The sequence below is a fragment of the Podarcis tiliguerta genome (assembly GCF_965153285.1).
Source record: "Podarcis tiliguerta genome assembly, chromosome: 3".
Classification (NCBI taxonomy): Eukaryota; Metazoa; Chordata; class Lepidosauria; order Squamata; family Lacertidae; genus Podarcis; species Podarcis tiliguerta.
Window position 1 is genome coordinate 22,623,580 of NC_139536.1, and position 13,493 is coordinate 22,637,072.

At 42.5% G+C, this 13,493-nt stretch overlaps 1 protein-coding gene across 3 annotated transcripts; it reads left to right on the top strand.

Annotated features, from left to right (window-relative positions):
- Positions 1-1,432: 1,432 nt before the first annotated feature.
- Positions 1,433-11,577, top strand: LOC310674538 (uncharacterized protein). 3 transcript variants are annotated; one of them, XM_083433831.1, is made up of 3 exons: positions 1,433-1,533; positions 10,197-10,313; positions 11,389-11,577. In XM_083433831.1, the coding sequence occupies exons 1-3, from the start codon at positions 1,470-1,472 to the stop codon at positions 11,553-11,555; spliced, it is 348 nt and encodes a 115-aa protein (XP_083289957.1). In that variant the 5' UTR covers positions 1,433-1,469; the 3' UTR covers positions 11,556-11,577. The 3 variants fall into 3 exon arrangements, with proteins under 3 accessions (XP_083289957.1, XP_083289956.1, XP_083289955.1); XM_083433830.1 differs by lacking the exon at positions 1,433-1,533 and adding an exon at positions 8,383-8,540; XM_083433829.1 differs by lacking the exon at positions 1,433-1,533 and adding an exon at positions 8,386-8,540 and having other exon boundaries at positions 10,194-10,313.
- The last annotated feature ends 1,916 nt before the right edge of the window (positions 11,578-13,493 follow it).

Consider the following 13,493-nt stretch of genomic DNA (forward strand, 5'->3'; position numbering starts at 1 on the left):
CATCCACGTACAATGGAATATAGGTTTCCACCTAAGGGGGGGGGGCATGGGAAAAGAGTGAGCTGTGCTATTTTTACCATAATAATTAATTATTCCTATTATAGGTCTAGTCGCCATGCACTGGGCTACTGTTTGTCAGGGACTGGGCAGAGGAAAAATGCTTACTGATTGTTGTTGTTTAGTCGTGTCCGACTCTTCGTGACCCCATGGACCAGAGCACGCCAGGCACTCCTATCTTCCACTGCCTCCCGCAGTTTGGTCAGATTCATGTTTGTAGCTTCGAGAACGCTGTCTAACCATCTTGTCCTCTGTCGTCCCCTTCTTCTTGTGCCCTCCATCTTTCCCAACATCAGGGTCATTTCCAGGGAGTCTTCTCTTCTCATGAGGTGGCCAAAGTATTGGAGCCTCAGCTTCACGATCTGTCCTTCCAGTGAGCACTCAGGGCTGATTTCCTTAAGAATGGATAGGTTTGATCTTCTTGCAGTCCATGGGACTCTCAAGAGTCTCCTCCAGCACCACAGTTCAAAAGCATCAATTCTTCGGTGATCAGCCTTCTTTATGGTCCAGCTCTCACTTCCATACATCACTACTGGGAAAACCATGGCTTTTACTATACGGACCTTTGTTGGCAAGCTGATGTCTCTGCTTTTTAAGATGTTGTCTAGGTTTGCCATTGCCTTTCTGCCAAGGATCAGGCGTCTTTTAATTTCGTGACTGCTGTCACCATCTGCAGTGATCATGGAGCCCAAGAAAGTAAAATCTCTCACTGCCTCCATTTCTTCCCCTTCTATTTGCCAGGAGGTTACTGATTCGGCATTGGTAAACCTGGTTTTAGTGACCCTGGAGGGGTTGATGTGCATCAGCAGGGCTTCCCCTACTGATGGTTAACCCTTGTGAGACTTCCTGCAGGCAGACAGGAGTCAGATATAGTTGGTTCAATTCCAATCCCAAAGCCAATACTGCTCACATTGGCTAACCAAGAAAGTTGTGGCCTAAATTTTGCCCATATATGGTGTCCATCTGTCCTTATTCAACATAAGGGGGAAGCCTTGGGGTCTTGGCATGCAATTACATTCAGTCGCAAGATAGCATTGGAGTGGGTCATGTTTTTATGTGTGGGCATTATTTATAAACTTTAGTAGGAACAGTTCTGGATCAGGATCTGGAGCAAATATGAAATGCTGTAACTCATTCAAATTAATTTTAAAAATAGGATTCATAGTTAATTATATACACGTAAATGCACTTATAATTGTGGGGTTGTATATTTACAGCTTCTTATTTTGTCCACAAGTGGGCTGATAGGACCACACTGCAGTCTCTTTGATCCTCTTCAGGGGACAGGATGTTCTCTTGGATTCTTTTGGAGATGTCTCTTCATGGGGATAAAAGGAAGCGTCTTCTCCAGTTTGCTGAAAGCCAGTGTGACTTGAGCTGTGCTGTGACCACAGAACCCTCTCGATTCCAAGATGGCCCCGAAGAATCAGATCCTGCTCCTTGCAATATCTGCCTTTCTCCTCCTCACATCTGGAGGTAAGGTCCATTGACAAGGGATCGGAGAAGGATTTTCACACAGAAAGCAATTCCTAAGCAAAGACCTGGCAAAGAAGGGAATCTCATTTCAAAAAATGGAGAAGAATGGTTGTTCCACATGCAAAAATGGCAGGGCCAATTTAGGCGCCATATTTGTTTGTTGTAGAAAAACATGAGGGAAATTTAGCCAAATATTCAATCCAATCCAGCTGTGTGTAAAAAATTCTCTGCTGAAATTCAGTGGCACAGTACAGGCAAAAGTAAATTAATAAGGTAGGTTCCAACAAAGCCAGCTGTTAGTTCAAGGATTTCTGCCTCAGATGCAACCTGTTGCTTGACACTGCTCAGTGCTCATAGCTCATCTCCAAGACCTCTCCATTCTGATCACTTCCTCTGGTCACTCAACCTCTTTGTTCCTTAGTGTTCCTTAACAACATTCATCTTCTTGTCTGTCAGCCCACTCAACCTCACAGCTTAAACTTCCCTGTTATGTCTGAACAGGACCTTCCTTCTGTAGTCTAGTGTTCTTCAAACTTGGGTCAGCAGATGTTGTTGGGTGGATAACATCCTCTAATCCTCCCTAGTCACCTTAGCCAATGGTCAGGGTCCAGGGATAATGGGAGCTGCAGTCCAACAACATTTAAGGATCCATAGTTGAAGAACAATGCTCTTGTTCCTTTGATCCACAGACTTCAGTCAAGATGAGTTTCTATTTCCTCACAAAAGCTAAATTCTTTATGCAATGGCATGACAGTGACTCAGCCAGAAGGGAAAGCCCAGGGATGATGAAAATGGGTGACATTTCACCTGGATGACCTCTGGCCTCAAGGTTTCCTTTCTGCTGTATACATGAAGTATTGTAACAAAATTTGTCAGCTAAGGTGGTTTGGTCCTTTCTTCGCTGAGATTTGGGTTGGCAAGAGATTTGATCATGTACATTTTGTCTTCCCAAGCAGATGCTTTGTTATGTACGAAAGGGATAACCAAGGTTCTAACCAGTGAGGCTGTTGAACAAACAGTCTGTGAAGTGCCGTCTGGACCACATGCCTGCTATACTGCACATGTTTTTAAAGGTAATCTATATTCCAGAGCTCCAACTGCATATACCCAGAGAATGCGAGTAGCTTACTCAAGGTGTATCTCATGAGGGCATGCAAATTTTACACATTTTATGTTGCCTAGTTTTGAGAGGGGAGGGAAACAACCCACCATCCACTTTATTTATTTATTTATTTATTTATTTATTTATTTATTTATAATTGATTTCTTGACAACAACAAAAAGTGCAAACAACCAAAACAAATTATCAGAATTTTAAACCATATAGCATGACAGCCTGGAAGACCAAAATACAAAGATACAGTGTGCCTCCAAAGGGACAATAAAATATGAACTCGAACTCATATAAAGATTCCTTTTACAAATAATAAAGAGTATTCGCCATCTGTAAGTTCCATTATTATTGAGAATAAAAGTTCAATATAGCCTTAAATGAGCCAGCCATTTGCAGATACTGACGACACAAAGCACTCGTGTGCCTCAGTACAAGTATAGGAAATAAAATATATGAAATATATGAAAAAAGTCATTTGAGCTGTGCCTTTAAGATACTTTAGTTTATGAGATACCTATTCAAGAAGGGCAATTTGTCAAACCCTTTCTTTCTTTCTTTTCTCTCTGGATCTCGTTCTAGGAGGAGCGCTGTCTGTAATATACCAAGACTGCTGTCTCAACTGTAAGCCACCTGTAACTAGTACATTTTGTGATATCGAAAACGAATATCCAGGACGGAACGTGGCCATCAAAATCAAAATTGACTGCTGTGACGACCGTGACTATTGTAATATAATTGGAGATGGGCAATAAACCTAAACATGCATGGACCCTTTCCTTTCGACCACTTTTTCTTTCTCCCAATCAGATTTCATAAAGATCCCACAGGTAGAACTTGTGAAACAGTCTCTTTGTGAGACTGCATCTGAAGATGGAGTGAAACCTTCCGTTTCTTGAACAGTGTAGTCAGCTGGTCATTCAATTGGTAAACTTTGCCAAGGCTCAAGCATTTTTGAAGGAAGATACTTTAGTTTAAAATGAATTATAGTAATTTATATCTAATCCAGAAGTAATTCTAAAGAATAATAATAATAATAATAATAATAATAATAATATCCCTCCCAAGTTTCTATAAAAGGACTGGCAGCCCCACTTGAGCAGTTTCCCACTCTCTCTCCTGTTGTCAAGAGGACATTCCAAGGAGATGCCCCAACAACCCTGATAGAATAATCTGTCTCTTCTGAGCATGCCCAGACCTGTTTTCATGAAGGCCAGATCTCCCTAGCTTTCAGCATGGAGAGAACTTTGAGCATGCTCTGGTAACCAGAGAAGCAACAGGTAGCACAAGGTCAGATGTATGTGATGCAGAAAGTTGCACTGGCAGTTAAACTTGGTTTTGTTACCAAGTGGTGAAAGCTCCTAAATTATTGGTATATGAACTCAAGAAGGGCTGGTGAGAGTCTTGTGGTTCAGCTGGAGCAACCAGCTCAAACCTCTTCACACGCTGTGATTCTCGGGTAGACTGAAGGGGAACAATAGGCTTGATTAACATTCCCTCCCAAAGTAAGCTAAACCTGGCAGAACAGCTTACTGTATGGTCCTGAAAGACCTACATTGGCTCCCAGTATGTTTCCAAGCACAATTCAAAGTGTTGGTGCTGACCTTTAAAGCACTAAATGGCCTTGACCTGAAAGAGTGTCTCCATGCCCATCGTTCTGCCCAGACATGGAGGTTCAGCTCCAAGGGCCTTCTGCTGGTTCTTACACTGCAAAAAGTGAGGTTACATTTAACCAGGCAGAGGGCCTTCTCAGTAGTGGTGCCCGCCCTGTGGAACACCCTCCCATCAGATGTCAAGGAAATAACAACTATCTGACTTCTAGAAGACATCTGAAGGCAGCCCTATTTAGGGAAGTTTTTAAGGATTGATGTTTATTGTGTTTTTAATATGCTGTTGGAAGCCGCCCAGAGTGGCTGGGGAAACTCAGCAAGGTGGGCGGCGTATAAATAGATGATGATGATGATGATGCCCTTCATGCATTAATTAGACATAAGTAAGTTGGTTATGTGAGGCTGGTTATCCCACAGTTTCCCTGGAGGGTCAGTAAGAGAGTAAGCATGGCAGAGTGTGTAGTATTTGACTCCATCAGAGCATTTACTGTATTTTTTGCTCTATAAGACTCACTTTTTCCCTCCTAAAAAGTAAGGGGGAATGTGTGTGCGTCTTCTGGAGTGAATGCAGGCTGTACAGCTATCCCAGAAGCCAGAACAACAAGAGGGATCTGGCTTCTGAGATTCAGAATATATTTTTTCTTGTTTTCCTCCTCCAAAAACTACGTGCGTCTTATACTCTGGTGGTTATACACTGAATTAAAAAGCACATCTCCACAGAACTGAGAGATTGCCAAGCCAATTTCTGGATTCTAAGCCTTCATCTCTCGCTGCTTATAGCTAGGTTGTAGCAGGAGGCTGGGTGCTGAATGTGGTCCTCTCTATATGGCCTCCCAGATTCTTCTTGGCCAGTCCTTCTCACCAAGCCATGTCACCATCTCAGCTGTCTTTGCTCTGCATCCTCTCTCAGTACGTTTTCCCATTTGGAATGTGTCCTACAGCTCTGGTCATGCCTTGCCTTTTCCTCCCAGGAGAGAGGAATGAGAAATATAGCCTTGTGTAGACTAGACACCTGTCATTTAAAGTCATTCCACGCTGGTCTGGCGCTGCCCATATAAAAGATTATATGGGCCTAGCCTGTAAGTTCAACACATAAAAGCAAGTATAGCCTATCTTCACATTCTCTCTCTCCTTCATTCAGCACAATTTTAGGTTTGGGGAATGTTGGTTTGTTGGTTTGTTTGTTTGCACAGTTAGATTAAGGTTACAAATAAGTTTTATAGACAGATTTGAATGGGTTTTTAATAAAAAAGTGGCATATAAGTTGTATGAAATTAACTAAAAATAAACACACAGAAGTCTTCTTAAGTATATCTGTAACACCTGTGAGGTTTGTGCCTAGGGGTGGGGGAGAAACTTGATTCAGTTTGCATTTAAAGGTGAATATACCAAATTTACACTTTGGGAAATAATACGCGACCAGATTCAGGGTCCTCCTTCAAAATTCACTTGTCTCTGAATTTTGCAATACAAGTAAATGTGTAGACTTAGGCATGCTTTCCAACATGCTGAGTCCCAAAATTGGGACACGAATCTTCCCAGCCGTACTCCAATGTGAGTCATGTGACCACACAAGATTGTGTCACTGGAAAAAGGCGATATTTTATAGAGGCGATATTTTGGTGTGAAATTGAGGTGCCCAAAATAGCTAGCAGGCTCTCATGCAAAGAAAGGGATGTGCTGCTTGCGGAATATGCTCGGGTATAGTATGTTTTACAAATATGCTTATATTAGGAGAAAAATCATATTAAGATGTCAATGAATTTTCATGAGGACTTCCTTTCTGAACAAAAAAAAAGTGTCAACTAATTTGATGATGTGAAATTTGGAAAATGAGAAACTGAGAGAAATCAAAATCGGCAGATTCAGCCATTACTGATTTTGCCGCTTATTTTCCAGGTTTTCTTCTGCAACCTTATTGGGGGGAGAATAAAAATAAAACCAAGACACCAGAATAACATAGTTGCTTTCATTCTTATCAGTTCACGGAATTACAGAGATAGCCACAACTTCAACTTGATCTTCTTGAGAAAGGAAATGGTGAAGGGCAGCCAAAGATGTAAGAATATATATATATATGCTGGTCTATGTTGAAGTACTTCAGGTGGCTTTAAGACTTTTCTAAATATCTTTATTGCACAGGTCACTGTCACTGCAACATTTTACGATGACTTTGGTGTCATCAAAGCTTCCTTCAGCATTGCAGTCTTCATTTCTCCAGCATCCACGTACAATGGAATATAGGTTTCCCCCTAAGGGGGGGCATGCAAAACCCTCTAGAAGATACCCTGTCTTTATAAGATGGAGAAATGAAAGGGCCATGAAATCATAACCTGGCCACATGAATATGCAATATGGAATATGAGATATGAAAGCAGGAGAGAGAGAGCTTTGAAAGCTTTATTGTATTTTTTTGTTTGTTTTCTAAATGTTCTTTGATGGCTTCTGGGTGCACTCATAAGTTACACTTCATGGAATTCATTGAAATCAACTATACCTAATAGTGCAAGTAAATGTTTATGGACAGGAGTTGGATCATTATGATCAGTGATATTTCAATTTCTTGGGACAGGCTGACCTGTGCATCAGCTGAGCATTCACCATTCACCCTAAGTACAATGTGCATGTGTTGTTGTTGTTTAGTCGTTTAGTCATGTCCAACTCTTCGTGACCCCATGGACACCATGACTTTGGTGTCATCAAAGCTTCCTTCAGCATTGCAGTCTTCATTTCTCCAGCATCCACGTACAATGGAATATAGGTTTCCACCTAAGGCGGGGGCATGGGAAAAGAGTGAGCCGTGCTATTTTTACCATAATAATTAATTATTCCTATTATAGGTCTAGTCGCCATATACACCTGCACTGGGCTACTGATTGTCACGGACTGGGCAGAGGAGGAATGGTTACTGATTGTTGTCGTTTAGTCGTTTAGTCGTGTCCGACTCTTCGTGACCCCATGGACCAGAGCACGCCAGGCACTCCTATCTTCCACTGCCTCCCGCAGTTTGGTCAGACTCATGTTTGTAGCTTTGAGAACGCTGTCTAACCATCTTGTCCTCTGTCGTCCCCTTCTTCTTGTGCCCTCAATCGTTCCCAACATCAGGCTCTTTTCCAGGGAGTCTTCTCTTCTCATGAGGTGGCCAAAGTATTGGAGCCTCAGCTTCACGATCTGTCCTTCCAGTGAGCACTCAGGGCTGATTTCCTTAAGAATGGAGAGGTTTGATCTTCTTGCAGTCCATGGGACTCTCAAGAGTCTCCTCCAGCACCACAGTTCAAAAGCATCAATTCTTCGGCGATCAGCCTTCTTTATGGTCCAGCTCTCACTTCCATACATCACTACTGGGAAAACCATGGCTTTTACTATACGGACCTTTGTTGGCAAGGTGATGTCTCTGCTTTTTAAGATGTTGTCTAGGTTTGCCATCGCCTTTCTGCCAAGGAGCAGGCGTCTTTTAATTTCGTGACTGCTGTCACCATCTGCAGTGATCATGGAGCCCAAGAAAGTAAAATCTCTCACTGCCTCCATTTCTTCCCCTTCTATTTGCCAGGAGGTTACTGATTAGGCATTGGTAAACCTGGTGTTAGTGACCCTGGAGGGTTTGATGTGCATCAGCAGGGCTCCCCCTACTGATGGTTGACCCTTGTGAGACTTCCTGCAGGCAGACAGGAGTCAGATATAGTTGGTTCAATTCCAATCCCAAAGCCAATACTGCTCACATTGGCTAACCAAGAAAGTTGTGGCCTAAGTTTTGCCCATATATGGTGTCCATCTGTCATTATTCAACATAAGGGGGAAGCCTCGGGGTCTTGGCATGCAATTACATTCAGTCGCAAGATAGCATTGGAGTGGGGAATGTTTTTATGTGTGGGAACAGTAGTAGGAACAGTTAGTAGGAACAGTTCTGGATCAGGATCTGGAGCAAATATGAAATGTGTAACTCATTCAAATTAATTTTAAAAATAGGATTCATAGTTAATTATATACACGTAAATGCACTTATAATTGTGGGGGTGTATCTATTACAGCTTCTTATTTTGTCCACAAGTGGGCTGATAGGACCACACTGCAGTCTCTTTGATCCTCTTCAGGGGACATGATGTTCTCTTGATTCTTTTGGAGATGTCTCTTCATGGGGATAAAAGGAAGCCTCTTCTCCAGTTTGCTGAAAGCCAGTGTGACTTGAGCTGTGCTGTGACCACAGAACCCTCTCGATTCCAAGATGGCCCCGAAGAATCAGATCCTGCTCCTTGCAATCTCTGCCTTTCTCCTCCTCACATCTGGAGGTAAGGTCCATTGACAAGGGATCGGAGAAGGATTTTCACACAGAAAGCAATTCCTAAGTGAAGACCTGGCAAAGAAAGGAATCTCATTTCAAAAAAGGGAGAAGATTGGTTGTTCCACATGCAAAAATGGCAGGGCCAATTTAGGCGTCATATTTGTTTGTTGTAGAAAAACATGAGGGTAATTTAGCCAAATATTCAATCCAATCCAGCTGTATGTAAAAAATTATCTGCTGGAATTCAGTGTCTATATATGTAGGCAGAAAGCTGGCACAGTACAGGCAAAAGATAGGAGTTCATTAAATCATAAGGTAGGTTCCAACTGAGGATGTTTCACCCCTCCCATTGCAAGAATCTGCTGACAATGTTTCAGAAAGGAGGGGGCGAATTTTGCTCATCGCTTCTTGTGCTCCAGCCTGTGGGAGTCTGAGTGTATATAGATAAGGTGACTGCTCAAGCAGCTGTAACACTCATGCAGTCCAGTGTCTCCGATTAGTTTTTAGTTAGTTTACGCAGTAGCTGTAGAGAATGAAAGAAGTTATACTTCAGAGCTGTCGTTCGTGTGGTTCATACCTGCTGTGCTCCGCTGACTTTTGGAACTGAGTTTGGTGCTCACAGCTCTAAGTTGTGAGTCCACAGCACTCAGACCTGCTCCATGCAGTGGAAGGTCTCTGGAAGTGCTTTCCCAGCTCACCTGGCCCAGTCGGGGCTGAAGAGTTCGAGCCCAGTTGTTGGCACTGGCTCAAAGGCGAAGCTGACACCAACAAAGTCATCTGTTAGTGCAAGGATTTCTGCCTCAGATGCAACCTGTTGCTTGCTCAGTGCTCATGGCCCATGTCCAAGTCCTCTCTCTATTCTGATCACTTCCTCTAGTCACTCAACCTCTTTCTTCCTTAGTGTTCCTTAACTACATTCCTCTTCTTGTTGTGCCAGTTGAAGCTGGCAAAAGACACTAGTTCATTAAATCATAAAGTTGTTTCCAGCAAAGCCACCCCATTAGTGCAATGATTTCTGCCTCAGATGCAACCTGTTGCTTGACACTGCTCAGTGCTCATGGCCCATGTCCAAGACCTCTCTCCATTCTGATCACTTCCTCCGGTCACTCAACCTCTTTGTTCCTTAGTGTTCCTTAACTACATTCCTCTTTCTTGTCTGTCAGCCCACTCGACCTCACAGCTTAAACTTCCCTGTTATGTCTGAACAGGTCCTTCTTTCTCTAGTCAACTGTTCTTCAAACTTGGGTCAGCAGATGTTGTTTGGTGGATAACATCCTCTCAATCTCCCTAGTCAGCTTAGCCAAGGGTCAGGGTCCAGAGATGATGGGAGCTGCACTCCAACAACATTTAAGGATCCATAGTTGAAGAACAATGCTCTTGTTCCTTTGATCCACAGACTTCAGTCAAGATGAGTTTCTACTTCCTCACAAAAGCTAAATTCTTTACGCAGTGGTATGACAGTGACTCAGCCAGAAGGGAAAGCCCAGGGATGATGAAAATGGGTGACATTTCACCTGGATGACCCCTGGCCTCAGGGTTTCTTTTCTGCTGTATACATGAAGTATTGTAACAAAATTTGTCAGCTAAGGTGGTTTGGTCCTTTCTTAGCTGAGATTTGGGTTGGCAAGAGATTTGATCATGTACATTTTGTCTTCCCAAGCAGATGCTTTGTTATGTACGAAAGGGAAAACCAATGTTCTAACCAGTGAGGCTGGTGAACGAACTGTCTGTGAAGTGCCGTCTGGATCAAATGCCTGCTATACTCTGCAGGAGTTTCGAGGTAATCTATATTCCAGAGCTCCAACTGCATATACCCAAACTGTTGGAACTCATCTCCCCAAACTTTCTCTTCTTTTGTCTTAATAAAACAAAGAGGGAATTCTTGCTGCAAAAATACTAGTGTTCTCTCAAAAGATGGTGAGGGGGAAATACAGTCCCAGAAGCCCACTGTTAAAAATCTACTTCTTCCTGGCTATTGAAGCCGCACAGCACAGTCTCAGATCCTCCCACTTTGGAGGATTTGAGCCTGGGTGGTTGGTTTTTGCACTTTCATGAATGTCTTCCTTGCATGCAGGGAATCTGTTTGCAAAGCAGAAAAACTGCACAGGATCCTCCCACATAAAGACAAGCTAGACTGATCCTGCAAGGTGCACGCCTTGGTCCAAAGTACAGCATGTTTGTCTTGGGCCAGGGTTAAAGTCCTCTCTGAGCAGTTGACCCTTTTCCCCTTATCTCATCTCTGGAGGAAGGAGAATGCGAGTAGCTTACTCAAGGTGTATCTCATGAGGACATGCAAATTTTAGACTTTTTATGTTGGCTGGTTTTAAGAGGGGAGGAAAACAACCCACCATCCACTTTATTTTATATTTATTTATTTATTTATTTATTTATTTATTTATTTATTTATTTATTTATTAATAATTGATTTCTTGACAACAACAAAAAGTGCAAACAACCAAAACAAATTATCAGAATTTTAAACCATATAGCATGACAGCCTGGAAGACCAAAATACAAAGATACAGTGTGCCTCCAAAGGGACAATAAAATATGAACTCGAACTCATATAAAGATTCCTTTTACAAATAATAAAGAGTATTCGCCATCTGTGAGTTCCATTATTATTGAGAATAAAAGTTCAATATAGCCTTAAATGAGCCAGCCATTTGCGTATACTGATGACACAAAGCGCTCGTGTGCCTCAGTACAAGTATAGGAAATAAAATATATGAAATATATGAAAAAAGTCACTTGAGCTGTGCCTTTAAGATACTTTAGTTTATGAGATATCTATTCAAGAAGGGCAATTTGTCAAACCCTTTCTTTCCTTATTTTCTCTCTGGATCTTGTTCTAGGAGGAACGCTGTCTGTAATACACCAAGACTGCTGTCAAAACTGTAAGCCACCTGTAACTAGTACATTTTGTGATACCAAAGGCGAATATCTAGAACGGAACGTGGCCATCAAAATTGACTGCTGTGACGACCGTGACTATTGTAATATAATTGGAGATGGGCAATAAACCTAAACATGCATGAACCCTTTCCTTTCGACCACTTTTTCTTTCTCCCAATCAGATTTCATAAAGATCCCACAGGTAGAACTTGTGAAACACACTCTTTGTGAGACTGCATCTGAAGATGGAGCGAAACCTTCAGTTTCTTGAACAGTGTAGTCAGCTGGTCATTCAATTGGTAAACTTTGCCAAGGCTCAAGCATTTTTGAAGGGAGATACTTTAGTTTAAAATGAATTATAGTAATTTATATCTAATCCAGAAGTAATTCTAAATAATAATAATAATAATAATAATAATAATAATAATAATAATATCCCTCCCAAGTTTCTATAAAAGGACTGGCAGCCCCACTTGAGCAGTTTCCCACTCTCTCTCCTGTTGTCAAGAGGACATTCCAAGGAGATGCCCCAACAACCCTGATAGAATCATCTGTCTCTTCTGAGCATGCCCAGACCTGTTTTCATGAAGGCCAGATCTCCCTAGCTTTCAGCATGGAGAGAACTTTGAGCATGCTCTGGTAACCAGAGAAGCAACAGGTAGCACAAGGTCAGATGTATGTGATGCAGAAAGTTGCACTGGCAGTTAAACTTGGTTTTGTTACCAAGTGGTGAAAGCTCCTAAATTATTGGTATATGAACTCAAGAAGGGCTGGTGAGAGTCTTGTGGTTTAGCTGGAGCAACCAGCTCAAACCTCTTCACACGCTGTGATTCTCGGGTAGACGGAAGGGGAACAATAGGCTTGATTAACATTCCCTCCCAAAGTAAGCTAAACCTGGCAGAACAGCTTACTGTATGGTCCTGAAATACCTACTTTGGCTCCCAGTATGTTTCCAAGCACAATTCAAAGTGTTGGTGCTGACCTTTAAAGCACTAAATGACCTTGACCTGAAAGAGTGTCTCCATGCCCATCGTTCTGCCCAGACATTGAGGTTCAGCTCCAAGGGCCTTCTGCTGGTTCTTTCACTGCAAAAAGTGAGGTTACAGGGAACCAGGCAGAGGGCCTTCTCAGTAGTGGTGCCCGCCATGTGGAACACCCTCCCATCAGATGTCAAGGAAATAACAACTATCTGACTTCTAGAAGACATCTGAAGGCAGCCCTATTTAGGGACGTTTTTAAGGATTGATGTTTATTGTGTTTTTAATATGCTGTTGGAAGCCGCCCAGAGTGGCTGGGGAAACTCAGCCAGGTGGGGGGCGTATAAATAGATGATGATGATGATGCCCTTCATGCATTAATTAGACATAAGCATGTTGGTTATGTGAGGCTGGTTATCCCACAGTTTCCCTGGAGGGTCAGTGAGAGAGTAAGCATGGCAGAGTGTGCAGTATTTGACTCCATCAGAGCTCTATAAGACTCACTTTTTCCCTCCTAAAAAGTAAGGGGAAATGTGTGTGCGTCTTCTGGAGTGAATGCAGGCTGTGCAGCTATCCCAGAAGCCAGAACAACAAGAGGGATCTGGCTTCTGAGATTCAGAATATTTTTTTTTCTTGTTTTACTCCTCCAAAAACTACATGCGTCTTATGCTCTGGTGCGTCTTATAGAGCAAAAAATATGGTACATAGCACTGGCCTCCTAGCCAATTTCTGGATTCTAAGCCTTCATCTCTCGCTGCTTATAGCTAGGTTGTAGCAGGAGGTTGGGTGCTGAATGTGGTCCTCTCTATATGGCCTCCCAGATTCTTCTTGGCCAGTCCTTCTCACCAGGCCATGTCACCATCTTAGCTGTCTTTGCTCTGCATCCTGTCTCAGTCCGTTTTCCCATTTGGAATGTGTCCTACAGCTCTGGTCATGCCTTTTCCTCCCAGGACAGAGGAATGAGAAATATAGCCTTGTGTAGACTAGACAGCCTAGTCTGGCGCTGCCCATATAAAAGATCATATGGTCCTAGCCTGTAAGTTCAACACATAAAAGCAAGTATAGCCTATCTTCACATTCTCTCTCTA